General features: G+C 33.3%; 2 protein-coding genes across 2 annotated transcripts; one reads left to right on the plus strand and one right to left on the minus strand.

The window, feature by feature from the left end:
• Positions 1 to 722: 722 nt before the first annotated feature.
• Positions 723 to 4,828, minus strand: LOC105320637 (tax1-binding protein 3 homolog). Its single transcript, XM_011418648.4, has 4 exons — positions 4,659 to 4,828; positions 4,231 to 4,383; positions 3,879 to 3,956; positions 723 to 3,451 (listed from the first exon to the last, which is right to left on the minus strand). Exons 1-4 carry the CDS (start codon positions 4,698 to 4,700, stop codon positions 3,257 to 3,259), a joined length of 468 nt encoding a protein of 155 aa, XP_011416950.1. The 5' UTR covers positions 4,701 to 4,828; the 3' UTR covers positions 723 to 3,256.
• A 189-nt stretch (positions 4,829 to 5,017) lies between these two features.
• Positions 5,018 to 15,322, plus strand: LOC105320638 (nucleoporin NDC1). Its single transcript, XM_011418649.4, has 16 exons — positions 5,018 to 5,097; positions 6,122 to 6,242; positions 6,334 to 6,435; positions 9,646 to 9,811; positions 10,261 to 10,384; positions 10,797 to 10,905; positions 11,177 to 11,222; positions 12,152 to 12,284; positions 12,434 to 12,526; positions 12,620 to 12,701; positions 12,904 to 13,062; positions 13,148 to 13,215; positions 13,691 to 13,805; positions 13,910 to 14,010; positions 14,420 to 14,565; positions 14,744 to 15,322. The coding sequence occupies exons 1-16, from the start codon at positions 5,062 to 5,064 to the stop codon at positions 14,805 to 14,807; spliced, it is 1,665 nt and encodes a 554-aa protein (XP_011416951.3). The 5' UTR covers positions 5,018 to 5,061; the 3' UTR covers positions 14,808 to 15,322.
• Positions 15,323 to 18,260: the final 2,938 nt, after the last annotated feature.

The raw sequence follows: 18,260 nt of genomic DNA on the forward strand, positions 1-18,260 counted from the left end.
AGGAATCTAAATTGTGAATTCATGGCTCTGACAGCCCCAGAGCACCATAGCTGGGGCCAAATATGCAAAAAAGGACAAATTTTCAAAAATTATCTTCTCTACACCCCAAAAAGAAACTAAATGCATGGTTATGATTTCCATAAAGCCCTCTACCAAAATTGTAAAATTTATGGCCCCAGAATCAAAGGTTCAGGCCCTAGGGTGGGGTCAATATGGCCATAACATAGTAAAAATGTATTAAATCTTAAGAAATTGTCTTTTCTACTCCCCTACATATTTGAGAAAAACTAAATTGTGATTCAAGATCATATGATACAATATTGAATCATTATACATGATACAATATCATTTCATGCTGTATGATATGATGCACTATTATTTCCCGAGACAATGACATATCATATGATGCAATATCATTTTATCATTATACAGTAAAACACGCTTATAACGAAGTCCCAGGGACGACCAATTTAACTTCGTTATAAGAGTAATTCATTATATCCATCAAGTTTACAATATGAAATAGAGACTTGGGGAACGAAATTCACTTAGCTGTAAGCGTCAATTCATTATAAGCTTTTTCGCTATAACCGTGTTTTACTGTATAAGACACTCGGTATTATATTGCATTAAATGACCAACAGATTCACACATTCAAGAAAAATGACCAACAGATTTACACACTCAAGAAAAATGATCAACAAATTCACACAAGAAAACTGTTGAGTAGAGGACTTTTATTTGTTTATCTTTGATAAACGTGAGCAACACATACGGACAGTTACAGCGTTTGACAAATAATTAACACTTCATCCATATCAAATGGATTTCTGTTTTCCATTTCATAAAAATTTCAAAATAACTTGGTTATCAACAATTCAAAGCTAAGCCAACAATAAACTACCAAAAGAGCAGCTCATGGTGGGTTTTTTTTCACCAATAACAAATGATTTGTTCAATCTATCAAATAACAATTACAGTGTTTGATGATATCATATCTACATGTATCTTAAATGCAAAGATTTCTTTTTAAATTTTAACTCAATACCTTCAAAACTATACTTTGAGTACCAGGAAACTGGTAGTTGCCACCACTTCTTTTTATGGTTAATTTCATTTACATAAAATAAGGACTGTTGAACTTCAATATCTCGAACACAAACACTGATATCATGAATAAAATGAATATGTCTAAGTGATTGTAAGTATTTTACCCTTTATATTTTGAATACTTGGATATCTCGAAGTTTTTAAACAGTCCAATCTAGTTCGAGATAATGAAGTTTGACTGTATAAATACTTGTAATGTCATTAAATCTGAGCAGGTTGTCTATAAATCAAACAGTTCAGCCCCCCCATCCCCCTCCCTTTAACAGTGCACAATCTTAAGGCTAATAATCAGCTGATTCAGTAATTTATTAAATGAAGATGGTGAAGCCACTTATTCTCCTGGTCTCATTGCCGTGCTGTGCGTATGTGGGAGAAGCATGGGTTCACCCCACCATTAATTGAGCAGTATATTATATTCAAGCCAACACAAATTTTTTTTAAAAATGCCAAATTCAGAGATAAATGCTTGAAAAGTTGCACTTGCTTCAATGTAAACAGTTGATGCAGGTACTCAGTATACACAAACTATTGATCCAATCAGTAGAAAAAGTCACAGACTACATGAATACAAGTTGAAACATATATAATATCACATGTACTTACAAATGTCTGATCATCAAATTTAAATGTGCAAATTTCTAATCAATACAGTTCTGATTTTCGCCATAGATTGAAAGTAAAAACTGCAAATTGTTGTCCAGATCACAGTCTGGTGATCTCTGTGTCTATGAGACTGGAATCCTATGTTTGTCTAGCCATCTCTGCATCTTTACACTGCTTTAATGAGAGTAACTCGTACAACCCTAATGGATTACAACATGAAATCGTTCCAAGAAGCAAAACCAAGGGAAATAACTGCTTAATACAACCTGGCTGTGGACATCGCTATGAGACATAAATCACCTACACCTTTAGACCAAATATATTAATGTTTTGTTTCTCAGGCACTGCAGCATTGATGAATTTCATTGTCATACTGAGAGGGGAATAACCCTATTCTTCTAATTTTAAATTTACCTATTAAAACTGATTTATTCTCCTTTGCAAATAAAAAAAGGAAAATTTAATAATACATGTACCTGTCTGTTCAGAATTTTTTTTTTTAATCTTGGGCCTGAGAAACAAAATTTTTAAACTGTTGGGCCTTACATAAGTGGACAAATAAATAAGACGAAAATTCCCTGTTTCAAGTGTTTGGTTTCATCACAGTCTGTGTTGCGTTGTAGAGATTTACATTGACAATAAAAAAGTCACTGAGATAAAGTGCTTACAGACTTATTCTCCATGTCATTGGTTTTAAAAAAAAGAAATAAAAAATAAAACTTTACAAAATGCATACCCTTCCCTAACCACACACAATCTGTAAATTTGAGGTACACTTATAATGTCTCAATAGTGGAATTGCTAACATTTCAATCTTTCTAGATGAAAATGAATCACAAAGCTATTTTATGCACACCCATGTAACTCTTTCTAGTTTACAAGATTCATCAGGGAAAATTCATATAATGCTATAATCTTAATATGCTATTTAAACAATAATATGAAAACAACCACATCTAAATCTGCACAACAACATTCTAAAATTCTCACAAATAAAACAAGTACAGGGGTAAACCCTTCTTCAAAAATATATCCTGCATCTAAATAAATCCTAACTATTGCAGTAAAATCATCTAAAAAATAAAGAAAAACTTCACATATTTGTATTACACAAAATCACAACACCTTGAAGTAGCAAGATCAGTCTAATATGGGATATGAATTCATTTTGTGATATAAAAATCAAAATTACAACCAAATATTCCACCTAATCTCTGTGCCTTTGATGGATGATAATTTCTGACTACAAAACAAGCTACCAATACAAAACGCAGGTATTCACTTCTAAATGATATGCATGTCTACTATGTTACATCTACTGAGTCTATCTTATCAGAGTTATGGTTAGCACTTAGTGATTGTAAAATAGAGGATCAAAATATAAATATTTGTTTGAATGCTACAAAATCTCTAGTTTAAATCAAAACTCAACATGTGCTGTGATCTACGCCATTCTTTGGGATGTTTTGATCTACTAAATGTCTGAATCCCTGCTTGAGGTGACAAGATGCTGGCAGCAGTATGTCAGTGGCTGTCTCTCACACTAAGACAGTCTGGCGTTGGGTTGGTACTGCATGGCGTAATTGTCCTGACTGTACGACTGGAACTGCGGCTGAGGTTCGCTTTTTGCTATGGCTGGTACTCCTTTACGGTAAACTAACATGTTTAAAGTTGGTTTTCGTTGAATGTACTCCACTGCTTTCCTGTGAGTCACTACAGTAAAGTCATGTCCATTCACCTAAATCAAAGTAATGAAAAACATTTCAAATGCATATTCTAATAGTGCCCACATTAATATGCTAAGAATAATTCTATATAAATTCACAATGCAATAATGCGCCAAAAAAAGATAAAATATAGGCTTTGTACTATCGGGTTTCCAATAATATTAGTTAGTGGATTAACTGTTTTTAAAACAAAGTGTTGTATGATCCAAAAGCCCTTAATTTAGAAATATTTATTAATACATTCCAAAGTACACAATTTTATTAACTGAAAAAATAGTATGTGTACTAAACTCATTTTGGACGGAAATGGATTTTAAATTTTTTCCAGTGAATAATAAGCTACAGATTATCAAAAGGTAAAGAGTCAGTAGTAAACACACAGTACTGCAGTTTTCTGGCAACCTAACAAAAATTGCCTAGGTCAATTAAATGACTTACCTGTAAAATTTTATCATGGATCTGCAATCCACATCTCTCTGCTGGACCACCCTCATGGATGTATGTCACATATACTCCCTGAAACAACAGCAAAAAAACAGTTTAATACACAGCAAATCCATATCAAGCTCTTATTTATCTGAACTTATCATTATTTCATGAAATTTTACATAAATAATAATTGTAGAATATGATAATTATGTATCTTGAAAAACAATTTGAGTGGAAAGGTTTTCTTTCTGTTTAATGAATCATTTTTTTAAGAATCAGAGAGATACTGGCTTTTCATGTCTGCATGTAAAGCACATCTTGGTATACAATGAAATAAATGGCTACGTCGTGAATGTGATACCTTGTCTGGGTATCCCTGCGGGCTCTTTGTATTGTCCTGATCAATCCCCCCACCAATGCGGAATCCACACTTGTATTTCTGTTTGCCATCAGGCCCCGAGACAGGATTTCCCATTCCATCAACTTCAGGTTCCTTTTCCAGAACCAATGGGATCTTCAATATCAAAAGACATTTATTTATAAGCATATAGAACAGTCGAACTAACATATGACAACATTTTAACCATTTTCAAATCATATGATTTCTTTGAAATGTCTATAATACGCAACTATTACCCTAATGTAATAAAACAAATTGTTTATGTGTTAAAAGATTGAAACACAAAACAAAATCTTAAATGTTCTGATGTTTAAAATATTTGTATTTTTACATGGTTATCACAGTCAGCTGTTTAAATTGCCTTCGGCAAAAATAATTTTACAACTTACACTGTAGCACTCCAAAGGATCGCCTGCCGTGTGGCCAGTCATAATGAACAGACTAGTACTCAGTGAATATTGAGGTCAAAGAATTATTGAAAACAATCAATTTACAGAAGGAATCTACAAAAGATTTTTCGTCTTGATTAGAATTTTAATTACTTCCGGAAATGCATGTGCATGTACATTTGAACAATAGCTGATTCGTAATATCACAAATCTACGAATTTATTTATTTGACAATAAGTTCAGTCTTTTATTCCAATTTATAACATTCGTTTAATCAAATATTTTAATTTTAAAACTAATTGAACTTCAAAAGCTATTCAAAGCTATGTTTGATGAAGACTCAACTAAGTACGGTTTAATTGATAGCCTGGCGCCATCTTCAAAAATCATCCCAACAGAAAGCATGGATGGGACGATAGGCGATGTTTACAATAAAGAAGTAAGACGTAGAGTTATGGATCAGTCTGACACAAATTTTACACCGATGTGTGTTTATGACCTGGTTAAATCTAAATTCTGATGTCACCGAAGTTGAATATTTTTAGTTTTATATAACTGAAAGCAGTGAAAGGAGATTTTCATGAATAAAGAAAGATCTAAAATGTTAAAAATGATTTAATGGTTATATCTAAAATTTCATTTTATGGCTTAAAGAATATATAATAGTACTTGCAGATTGAAATTAAATAAATTATATGAATGGCAACTCCAAGGTTCCTAGAATTTATAAAAATATATACAGTTCAAATCTGCATGGTTCTTCATGACATCAGTTTAAATTTATGATAAATCCAGAACACTTAGTAGATGTTAAAGATTGTGGTAGTGTTCAATTGAAAAACATGCACGTAATAGACCTAGTAATGTTTCGCCCTAACATAAATTTCCAGTTTAAGGCTCATAACATATATTAATTAATTAGTTTCTCTGTTTAATTCAAATACTGTAAAAGTTGTTATTTACAAGTGGGGAAAATTTACACTAGTTTGGTAAGCTTAAAATCGTGTAAAATACCCCCGTGTGTATGGCAAAAAAATGTAAAGTTTGAACATAAAAAACATGTAGTTAACCACTAGCGTAAATAACCACTTTTACAGTACGTGAAAATGTAATTTTATTTAAGGAAGTATTGTAATTTCTACCTTGCTTTACAGTCAAATACACCTAAATGTAACTTGGGTCAGTTTATGCTTTATAGCTGTTAAATAGAATTGAATTTAATTCTTATAAGAATTTAATAACTTTCTACAACTAAAATTAGAAAATAATGCCTTTTTTGTTTTTAAACAAAGATGTTAATTTGTACAAAATTAATATGCAATGTCAAGGGGATTTTTAAGCCTATGTTTTGCACGCCCATCATTTTGTGAAGTTATGTTGTAAGACATATATAATTCTTTTTAGCCAATCAAATGAAGTGTTAAAACAATAATTATTTTTATTATTAATTTAATGATAAACAGGTACATCGATGGAGAACGGGAGCTGCAATAACCTGGGCTGTCATAACGGTCCCCATAATATTGAGTGGCTATGTAACATTGGCTCATCTTGATGTGTCTCATCCTTCTCAATGGATTTCAGGTAATCACAACACTTGAATCAAGATCTCTGATTATTCACACTCAGCACTAACACTTACCGGTATCTTGCCAATGGGTCTCTAATTTTACAGGCAGCTTGTCCTTGCTCTTCTCAGTGTACTACCTCCTGATGTGTGTGGTGGTGATCTTTCTGACCGGGCTCTGGGGGAGCTTCTCCCTCCCAACATTCATAGGTAAGTCAGTCATTTTGTTTCCAAACTGTATGAAAACAACAAGTTGTTTAACTCGATTACTCATTGTACAGCTCTTTACATATTCCAATTATTTGCAGTTTCCGTTCATTTTCTTTGCAGGGATTGCACTTACTCAAATGAAATTCGGTAAACAGATTTATCATAATATCTAAGTCAGGTTTAATTTTAGGTACGATAGAGCAATTTTTGACAGAGTTATGCCCCTTGGACTTACAAAATTTCCAATTAAATGCACTTTCCATTCATTTTCTTCGCAGAGGTCTTCAAGGGAGGGGGCATAAGTGTTTCACAAACACCTGTTGTTATCTTAGTATCACTACTAAAGGAATACATAGGGGAAATGCTAGACTTTTTAGGCTTTATCAAAGAAATAAGAATTTCATGGCGCCTAAGTTATTACACATCAATGATGTGTAACACAGCTCTAGGTAATGTGACCTTACAAGACGCAATGAGATGTTATACTGTAAATTCCTAATTAAACGCGAGGAATTAATATCAGCTTAAAATCATAGGAAGCATCCTTCGCGGATTTTAAAATCTCGCCATTATTTTATGAGAGAACTATAAGAAATAAGAAGAAAAGTTCAACATTAGCGATTTTATATTCTCACGATTTGATACACACAAGCGGGATCGCAGAATTAAGTACTCGCGTAATATAAGGATTTAACAGTTTATTTCACATGTCAATAAATCAAATCAAATAATTTTTTACCAATCAATGACCCTCAGGGGGTAACAGGATGATTGTATAACAAAAAAACTTTCTATGTTTACAGTGACTCTAGGTTACATGTCTAAATGATACGTGATGTTTTCTCTGTTTACAGTGATTCTAGGTTACATGTCTAAATGATACTTGATGTTTTCTCTGTTGACAGTGATTTTAGGTTACACGTCTCAATGATACGTGATGTTTTCTCTGTTGACAGTTATTCTAGGTTACACGTCTCAATGATACCTAATGTTTTCTCTGTTTACAGTGACTCTAGGTTACATGTCTCTACATGTCTAAATGATACTTGATGTTTTCTCTGTTGACAGTGATCATAGGTTACATGTCTCAATGATACTTGATGTTTTCTCTGTTTACAGTGATTCTAGGTTACATGTCTCAATGATACTTGATGTTTTCTCTGTTTACAGTGACTCTAGGTTACATGTCTCAATGATACTTGATGTTTTCTCTGTTTACAGTGACTCTAGGTTACACGTCTCAATGATACTTGATGTTTTCTCTGTTGACACTTATCCTAGGTTACATGTCTAAATGATACTTGATGTTTTCTCTGTTGACAGTGATCATAGGTTACATGTCTCAATGATACTTGATGTTTTCTCTGTTGACAGTTATCCTAGGTTACATGTCTAAATGATACTTGATGTTTTCTCTGTTTACAGTGACTCTAGGTTACACGTCTAAATGATACTTGATGTTTTCTCTGTTGACAGTGATCATAGGTTACACGTCTAAATGATATGTGATGTTTTCTCTGTTGACACTTATCCTAGGTTACACGTCTAAATGATACTTGATGTTTTCTCTGTTGACAGTGATTCTAGGTTACACGTCTAAATGATATGTGATGTTTTCTCTGTTGACACTTATCCTAGGTTACATGTCTAAATGATACTTGATGTTTTCTCTGTTGACAGTGATCATAGGTTACATGTCTCAATGATACTTGATGTTTTCTCTGTTGACAGTTATTCTAGGTTACACGTCTCAATGATACCTAATGTTTTCTCTGTTGACAGTGATTCTAGGTTACACGTCTAAATGATATGTGATGTTTTCTCTGTTGACACTTATCCTAGGTTACATGTCTAAATGATACTTGATGTTTTCTCTGTTGACACTTATCCTAGGTTACATGTCTCAATGATACTTGATGTTTTCTCTGTTGACAGTTATCCTAGGTTACATGTCTAAATGATACTTGATGTTTTCTCTGTTTACAGTGACTCTAGGTTACATGTCTCAATGATACTTGATGTTTTCTCTGTTGACACTTATCCTAGGTTACACGTCTCAATGATACTTGATGTTTTCTCTGTTGACAGTGATTCTAGGTTACACGTCTAAATGATATGTGATGTTTTCTCTGTTGACACTTATCCTAGGTTACATGTCTAAATGATACTTGATGTTTTCTCTGTTTACAGTGATTCTAGGTTACACGTCTCAATGATACTTGATGTTTTCTCTGTTGACAGTTATCATAGGTTACATGTCTAAATGATACTTGATGTTTTCTCTGTTGACAGTGATTCTAGGTTACATGTCTTAATGATACTTGATGTTTTCTCTGTTTACAGTGATTCTAGGTTACACGTCTTAATGATACTTGATGTTTTCTCTGTTGACAGTTATTCTAGGTTACACGTCTCAATGATACCTAATGTTTTCTCTGTTGACAGTGATTCTAGGTTACACGTCTAAATGATATGTGATGTTTTCTCTGTTGACACTTATCCTAGGTTACACGTCTCAATGATACTTGATGTTTTCTCTGTTGACAGTGATTCTAGGTTACACGTCTAAATGATATGTGATGTTTTCTCTGTTGACACTTATCCTAGGTTACATGTCTAAATGATACTTGATGTTTTCTCTGTTGACAGTGATCATAGGTTACATGTCTCAATGATACTTGATGTTTTCTCTGTTGACACTTATCCTAGGTTACACGTCTAAATGATACTTGATGTTTTCTCTGTTGACAGTGATTTTAGGTTACATGTCTCAATGATACATGATGTTTTCTCTGTTTACAGTGATTCTAGGTTACACGTCTAAATGATACTTGATGTTTTCTCTGTTGACAGTGATTTTAGGTTACATGTCTCAATGATACATGATGTTTTCTCTGTTTACAGTGATTCTAGGTTACACGTCTCAATGATACTTGATGTTTTCTCTGTTGACAGTGATCATAGGTTACACGTCTTAATGATACTTGATGTTTCCTCTGTTGACACTTATCCTAGGTTACATGTCTCAATGATACCTGATGTTTTCTCTGTTTACAGTTATTCTAGGTTACATGTCTTAATGATACTTGATGTTTCCTCTGTTGACACTTATCCTAGGTTACATGTCTCAATGATACCTGATGTTTTCTCTGTTTACAGTGACTCTAGGCTACATGTCTAAATGATATATGATGTTTTCTATGTTTACAGTGGAGCCGGAGGTCTACTCCAACCCTTTACAGTTGACAGCCAGCATGTGCTCCCCCCAGAAGCTGCTGTTTGGGGTGGTCTGTGTTCTCTTGAGTGGGGTGACTTCCCTGCTGTGTACAGGGATCCTGGACGGTCGCTATCAGGACCTCACCGTTTGCACCAACAGGTAAATCTAGACTGTTTATTACGTCCCCAAAATGGCTGAAATTCCAAAGTTATCCCACTTTCTCTCTTTTTAGTTCTTTTGGGGATTAACTCTCTTTTGTTAGAACTTGAACAAAGATTGTGTTATTTTTTTGGGAATATGTGTCAATAAAATTTATCAGTGCTGCAGTGTTAAACCTTATGCAACAGTATCCACAAAACATATATTTTAGGGTGGAGAGAGGAAATGGCCTTACCCCTTAATTGTTAATATTTTTTCTGATTTTCTGACCCAACTACAAAATGCAGATCCTCAATATTGTTTGATGATTGTATTAGATGTATTTTCATGCCAATAAGTCCAATTTATAAGAATTAACAATATACATGTACATGTAAGCTATAGATGATTGAAGCTCTTTTTTGGAGGGGGGTAAAGAACAATGTTTTCATTGAAAACTATCATTTCAGAGATTTCTGTGTACTGAATGAGCATCACCTGTTCCTTGTTACCTATGGCTGTTATACAGGTGCTGTATTTTACCTGTTTCATTTCCTCAGACAGAACAACTACCTACAGTTTACTTCATTACAGGTAATTAAAACTTGCATTCAGGTTTTGTTTGTCTAAATACCAGATCAGTAAAATGAATTAATGTAGTGGAGCAATAATCCAATATTATATAAAATCATTATACAAAAATTTCTAATAGGATATTTATAATATTGGATCAAATAAGCAGCAGATCATTTTTCATAATGAAAATATGGTAGTATTCAGTACTGAATAGACAAATGACAATCGGGCATTCCAAGATTAAAATCTCTCTATAGATACATTTATTTTGTAATAAATATGTGCCAGGTGATGTGGAATAATCATTTTAAATGATAACCCAGTATCCAAATAGCAACTTAAAAATTCTCTTTAGCAGCACATTAAAAAAAAACTAAATAAAATTGTCATTTACAAGAGTTTATTTTCGTACTCTGTTTTTGTTTAATAGCAATCTAAGTACTTCCAAGTGCGGAGTGGGATTCTGAGAGTCCTTCAGACCTCCCTACACTGCGTGCTGTGGCAGACCGCCTACTTCTACCCCCTCTACTGGCTCTTTGGTAAGGCAGGGAACTCAGATTTCTCTCCATTACTGTGAATAGTATCATTTTCCATAACATTATCTTCATTTTTGAAAATTACATTCTTTATTCTTTATTTTGAATGTTAACGGTATATAAAATTCGTGTACATGTAAATTGAATTATACACAGTTACTGTTAATAAAAGAATTCTTTACTTGCTCTTAAAGCATTGTTTAATCCATAATCTATCTTTTATAAAGAAACAATTAATGTTAGTCACTAATTAATCAAAAGTCTTTGTTTGCAGGTCACATTCCAACAGAGTGGATAGTTCACAGTTTAGGACTAAGGAGGTAAAAAAATTGACAGTTCTATTCTGTATAATTATGTTGTAAGGAAAGATAAGTGTTCAGTGTCACTCGAGATGTACCAGTGCTAATGAATGGCTCAAATTCAACTTTTGCTTGAAGCATATGTTGAATTTCTCTATGTTAAAGAGACAAACATTAACACCCTTTTAGTTTTAAAGCAAAGTTCTAGACATGAGAACAGATACTAGCTCATTATTTTTTTTGTTATCCAAAGTCCTTTAATATAGGTCTCTGTTATCTGTTGACTCCGTCTGTGGCTTGATAGACCTTCCTCTGTTATATTGTCATTTGAGCATGCAAACTCAATCTCTGTGGCCTCCTAGACCACTCTTTGTTATATTGTTATTTCAGTCACATTATGTACCATATACCGTCAGGTTTGCATTACATGAGGATTAAGTCTAAAGGCTACTAGATCTTTCTCTGTTATATTGTTATTTTGTATAGGTCTACATTACCTGTTGTGTAGGTCTATAGGCTACTAGATCTTTCTCTGTTATATTGTTATTTTAATGTCATATTCTATAGATCTACATTACCTGTGGACTCAGTCTGTAGACTACTAGATCTTTCTCTGTTATATTGTTATTTTGTACAGGTCTACATTACCTGTTGTGTAGGTCTAAGAGCTATTAGACTTTTCTCTGTTATATTGTTATTTTAATGTCCTATTCTATAGATCTACATTACCTGTGGACTCGGTCTGTAGACTTCTAGATCTTTCTCTGTTATAATGTTATTTTAATGTCCTATTCTATAGATCTACATTACCTGTGGACTCGGTCTGTAGACTTCTAGATCTTTCTCTGTTATATTGTTATTTTGTACAGGTCTACATTACCTGTGGACTCGGTCTGTAGACTACTAGATATTTCTCTGTTATATTGTTATTTTAATGTCCTATTCTATAGGTCTACATTACCTGTGGACTCGGTCTATGGCCTGCTGGACCTGGCTCTGTTATGGCAGTCCGTTCTCTGTGGCCTGTTGGTACACATTTCCTGGAGTTTGACCACACTACTGATCAAGGTCTACATTACAGAGGTAAGAATGACTCCATACAGTAAACTTTTTCCATTTTATTGTTGGGGTTTTTTTTGCTGTAATATTTTAATACTTTGATATACAAATTACTTTTTACGTGCAGGAATTATTTTTTAGTTTTATCTCGAAGCTTAGTTACTCTATTTTAGCGATTTTGTTTCCCCATCGAGAGCATGTTGGACGACAGAAAGAATCAGTGTCTCATAGATGCTCTACAGTGTGACCAGAACCCTGTGGTAAAGGTGTGTAGAATTCTACATGTATTGTATCACAAACAGAATTAGTATTGTAAGTATGTGAAGACTATTCTGAATCTGTTGCTTTGATTATGACAGTACCTGGGCTACCTGGACCTCTGTCTGTTGTCCAAACACTCACCTGAGAGAAGGAGGACAGTCTTCAGTCTCAGTCAGCCAGGTAAAATGATAGGGGCCAAATTATATAATATATAAAATGATTTACAAGTCACCCTGTGATGTTTATAACTTAGATGAAAAATAATACTGGCGCCCAAAGACAGAGAGGGGGATTGGTGTGGGGGGGGGGGGGGGTCTTGCCTTCAAGCACCTATTGGAAAGTAATGCCCATAAGGTTAAAAAAATATCTTTATACTCTGTAGGAGGACATCCCCACAACTGGAGCAAGCTGTCCACTTCCTGTCTGTCAGCCATCACTGCTTTGAGTGGACGGATCCAGGACGCTAACTGGCAGGTGTTCTCTCAAGCCTCTGTACGACCGGCAACTGACGACGTCAAAAAATCAGCCACATCCCATCAGGGTAACACTGCCTTATAAAATCTTTGTTTTATTATAATCAACTATTTCATTTCAAATGGTTTAATTTTGTTCTATTTTCAATTCAGGGTCAACACTAACATACAGAGGTGACAGTGTAAAAAAAGACACCACAACCCCACAGCCAGCCAAAAATGTAATGAACTTTATTTCTTTTTTTCTTTGATAACCAAAATAATATCGACGATAGGAGTGTCGTGCTTTGTTTTTATTTTATTTATTTATAAGAATACATGTGTGAACAAGCTCCTGTCTTGATATCCAAGATCTTTCACAAGTATTCATTTGATATTTTACACACTGTGGTTTCTTTAATATTCAAGGGTATCAATTTTCGTGGATAAAGTAAAAATCACAGTTTCAAGGATAGGCAAATCCGTGACCAATGATCCTATCAATACAAAATGTTAATAGAAATTGCACTTCAATGAACACTTACTTTTGTGGATCGACGTAATAACAAAATCCACGAAAATTGGTATTCATCGAATATTGATGAAACTACAGTATGACATCAACTTAAGTGGATATTAACAGGAGACATGCAAGTTTCACATTCCATATTATTCTCTACAGTTGTACAAATATCCCAATCATTGATTTTATTGCAGGGGTCATCTTTCTGGAAAACAAAACCTGTGATAAGTTACTTCCTTACAGAGTTTCCCGATGCCAAAAGTAGAAAACTATTTGCCTCTGCTCAACTTGATATATGGGCAGTGGAAGGTTTGTGAGCATAAGATTATTTATTGTTAATCTACCGCTTTACTGTATGGTAGGAATGGCTATGTACTAGAAGTACTGAACAGTGTCTGTGTGTTTACTTGTAGCTCTATGCAATCTTGTGGCAGCATCATTCAGGGAGGATAACTACGGAGTAGTTCAGAAGACCTTGCCACAAATCCTTACTTCAGTCATAAAGCTACAAGAGGTGAGTGTCTAAAAACAGTGTTAGTAAACGTAAGAATGCTTAAAACTTTGTAAATAAACTATCAGTAAAGAAAATGCTATAAACATTGTCAGTAAGTTACAGAAAAAAAAATTAAAAACATTGTAACTAAACTAAAAAATTAAAACAACTCAAATCAATTGTCAATTTACTAAAAACATCACAGATGTCATCTTAACTACAAAAAATGTGTAAAAAAAAAAAAATTGTCAATAAACTACAGAAAACACAACATTTTTAGCTAAACGAAAAAAAAAAGGTAAAAAACGTTATCAGTATTAAACGAAAGACAATGCAAAAAATATTGCCTACTTCTAAATGTAACAATTGAGAATTTACCTGTTATTACAAAATCTACCTGTAATAACCTGTACAATCTACTTGATTGTAGAATGTAGAGAAGCACCTGAAGCTGGTGTCCTCTGGGCGACGTAATGGGGGGCGGGGATCTCTGGACCTCCCCCTCAAGTATGTGCTCCACAGCTCACTTAAGTCCTGTATCTACAGAATCATCAACGTGTTCGGGGCTCATTTGTTGTAAGTATACAAGCAACTAAAACATAATGAAATTTAAAATTTGCCTTGAATTCATTTATGTTTTTAAAACATAATTACTTTAGATGTTTTAGACAATTAAGGCAAGTAAAAGTCAATGAGACAAACCATTGCTTATTCAATGTTTTTGTTGATTTATATTTATTTTTTTTTGTATCAGAAATTTGGACTTACCCAGTGACACTTCTTACAAACTCAAGTTGTTCATGGATTTTAAGGAGTGACAATATTGATTTTCAGAGGAAGTGAAACCAATCTGGGTTTACAATGCTAGGACATCACATTATAAATGCCTCTATTTATAAGTTATAACATAGTGGTGATGAATTGATGTACAATATACATGTAAGTTATAACATATTGGTGAAGAATTGATGTACAATGTACATGTAAGTGTTTTCATGTGTATCATACAAGATGAAATGTGGAAATCTGTTATACAGCATTCCTGATCAGAGACATGCCTATGTCTGGCTCACCTTCTTGTGTACATATCTGTACAGAATTCTGCATAATGAGAGAGAAAGGGGGAAGATATTGATACTATCTGTACTTACTGTGCATAGATGACTGAGAACAAAGTGCTATTTTCCTTCTTTATTCTAATAGAAACATATTTTGTAAAATAAAAGTTTTGTTTATATGTTATCTTAACTTACTGTTTGAAATAGGTCTGCAGAGTTTCTCTGGTTGTTATTAAATGATTATTGTCTCAAAACATATAAATTCTTGATCATGATTTGGGCTGAAATTATTTTCATTTTAAGCTCACCTGAAGTGAAGGTCAGCTGAAGTGAAAGTCAGCTTTTCTGATCACCTGTTGTCTGTCTACCCTCTGTCCATCACGATTTTGGTTGAAATTTTTTAACATTTTATTTTGTTTTTAATATTCACAATGCTTAGTTCTGCTAAAGTATACAGTCGCTGTATGCCTGAAATGCCTCACATTTCTTTGTCCTGTAAACAAGACTCTATTTTTTTGTTCATTTACATACTAAAAGGTTATATATTATATATACAAGTATTCTTGTAAAGATGTTTTTTAAAATTGTATGTCATTTATGAATACAACAGTTCAAGTGCTTTTCACACCTCATTTTGTTTTATATATGATATTTTTTTATTCACCAATTTGTATGTTAGCAGAAAACAAAACACAAACTTTGTTTACATTGCAAACAATGTGACCTCTGTATCAGGTGTGTTACTCCACATATGGGTGACCAATATTGCAAATCTCGATCTAGTAAATGATGCCAGGACTGCGTTTGACAAAAGAACTTACGACAAAGTAGTAATTCTTTTCAGTCTCATGGGACAGTCTTTAATGAAATTTTTTTTTATATCAAACCATTTATTTAATACATATATTTTGATTCTATAATTATATTTTACAGATATTACAATTAAACATTGATTAATTTGTGATTAATAAACATTCACTAATTTGGTCGTAAGTTCTTTTGTAAAACGCATCCCCGCAGGAGTGTCTTTGGTGCTAGAACTGTATACAATGATTGACCTCGTGTACCATGTCATGGTTTGAGCGAATAATTAAAATGAATTGAACTGAATAGAAGCATTATGACGTCATGATTGATTTGTTGAATCTTTTTCACGTACTTTATGGCATTAAAGAAATTATGTGAAAAGTAAAACAGTTTCTTGACATTTTAAATCAAATCATGGAGAAAGTAATCCCGGTACCTACATTCAATTTGACGTATTTCTATAGAGGAGGTCAAAAGCTTGTTTAATGCCGTTTTTGGAGAGACAGAAGGCATTCTAGCTTTTTTTTTTTTTAGTAAAAAAAAGGACAAAACTTCAAGATTTGTAACTTTTTCCTTCATATTTCATAGAAAATGACAGTTTAGAACACAAATTTTTTTTTGGTGTTTACTAAACATTTAAGCCCCAGTACACCCTGTCAAACAGCAATTGATCTGTAGTGAAACAACATTAAAAGAGTTTATATTTTCACAGGAGTCGGCGATTTTATCAATTTGTTGTAAATAAATGAGAAACAAGAAAAATCCTACCAGTGAGCTCACTGGTAGGATTTTTGCCTATTTCTCATTTATTTTCAAGAAATTGATAAAATTGCCGACTCCTGTGTTATTTTGAATTTCATACTTTCATTTACTAGAAGTATACACTTCGGCCGACAAAGCGATGCGTTGAGTGACGACACTATTTGAGTAACGGATAAACAGGCCGAATCACGGGTTGCGGATAAAGAAAGAAGCGTTTTAATTGGATGTGTTTGAGAAAAACTCTGCGGCAAGTAAAGCGTCAACATCAATCGTAAATATTTTCTGATGAATTTTGAGGTAAATTAATGTTCCTAGAGACCGAGTGAGTTACATGATGAGGTTAATTACAGATTGGTCCAAAATTGAACAAGTAAACAACAAAGAACAAAGTTTTTGGTAAGTTTGAAGGCACATGCGCAGTTGTAAAAGTAGGTGTGCCACTGATCGATTATGTTCAATAAAATGCAATTTCTGTAATATTTCTTGTCAGTATTTATTGTGAATTCTTTGGAATATAAGCTACAACAAAGTAAATACTGCCTCAAATTAGGTTGATGCATAAAAAATGTGAAAATATTTAAAGAAGTTTATACATTTATACAAAAGTGTGGAAGTGATAAGAATTGAGAACGATCAAGCAAGGCTTATTTACACCGATGTAAATTTACGTTTTAGCAAAGGACATTTGAATAATTTTTATTCTAAAGTAATCAAAACAATGGATGTAACTTACTTAGTGTACATTAAGATATTAAAAATAAGTGAATTTTCATTCGCCAAACAAGGACAATATTTGCGAAAAAAAGTTTGTTTAATATGTCAGCTCTCAGGCAGGCATGTAGGCTCTCCACATAATTTTGTAGCAAGGGGTGAGGGAGAGTTCGGGGTCCCTCTCCACATCATTTTGTTAAAAGATAGAATAAATCTATGCCCCCCCCCCCCCCACCTTCTCGCGGGTTAGGAATTTGAGGTTTGTTGGAAATGCTGGAACTGTAGAAAAAATTGCTTTATTTTACCGGTCTTAAAAAAGCTTCACAACAATCCAAATATCCCCAAAAACATTATTTAAAAGGCTTAGGATGGTCTTAGGATAAGGTAAGTGATGTCCTAAAATTAGGACAAAGTTATGGCGATTCCTAAATTTAGGAAAGCTTCGATAAACAGGCTTAAGGAAGGAGTCTTTTCTCGTTTTCGACCCGTCAAACGTAAATTTGATTAATTGTTCATTAAATCAAGATGAAAGGAAATTAAAATAGTATATTTTTCTTTCTTTTTTATTATCATACAACTTGACATAGAAAAAGTAATCAATGTTTAGAATCTAACAAGAACTATATTTTTGGTGTAATATTGGCGTAGGAAAATATCACATGTTTTGCAATTCAGAATTGCTGCAGATTAATGAGTCTGTTTTAGCATTTTAAAAACAACATTAATGTTGGATTTTTTTTTTACTAATGTGAACTAATAAATTGATACTTGGGTTTCAGAATATGTTTTTAAAATATGATTTGCCTATCAAATTACATTTTTGTAAGCTTTTTAAAGCGTCCATTCTATACATTGATTTTTCTGAAAAATCACTAAAATTAGCTTTTCTCTTATTAAATGGTCAATATGTTAGCTTTTCTGTGAATTCATATC

The sequence above is a fragment of the Magallana gigas genome, chromosome 7 (genome assembly GCF_963853765.1).
Source record: "Magallana gigas chromosome 7, xbMagGiga1.1, whole genome shotgun sequence".
In the NCBI taxonomy this organism is placed as follows: Eukaryota; Metazoa; Mollusca; class Bivalvia; order Ostreida; family Ostreidae; genus Magallana; species Magallana gigas.

Excerpts from the sequence above, each read along its gene's own strand:
- LOC105320637 (XM_011418648.4), bottom strand. The coding sequence starts at position 4,700 with ATGACTGGCCACACGGCAGGCGATCCTTTGGAGTGCTACAGT. Across the intron at positions 3,957-4,230 it reads CGCAGGGATACCCAGACAAG|GGAGTATATGTGACATACAT; the intron begins GTATCACATTCA and ends CTGTTGTTTCAG. Across the intron at positions 3,452-3,878 it reads TCCATGATAAAATTTTACAG|GTGAATGGACATGACTTTAC; the intron begins GTAAGTCATTTA and ends ACTTTGATTTAG.
- LOC105320638 (XM_011418649.4), top strand. The coding sequence starts at position 5,062 with ATGGATGGGACGATAGGCGATGTTTACAATAAAGAA. Across the intron at positions 12,527-12,619 it reads ACCAGAACCCTGTGGTAAAG|TACCTGGGCTACCTGGACCT; the intron begins GTGTGTAGAATT and ends TGATTATGACAG. Across the intron at positions 13,063-13,147 it reads ATCAGCCACATCCCATCAGG|GGTCAACACTAACATACAGA; the intron begins GTAACACTGCCT and ends TTTTCAATTCAG.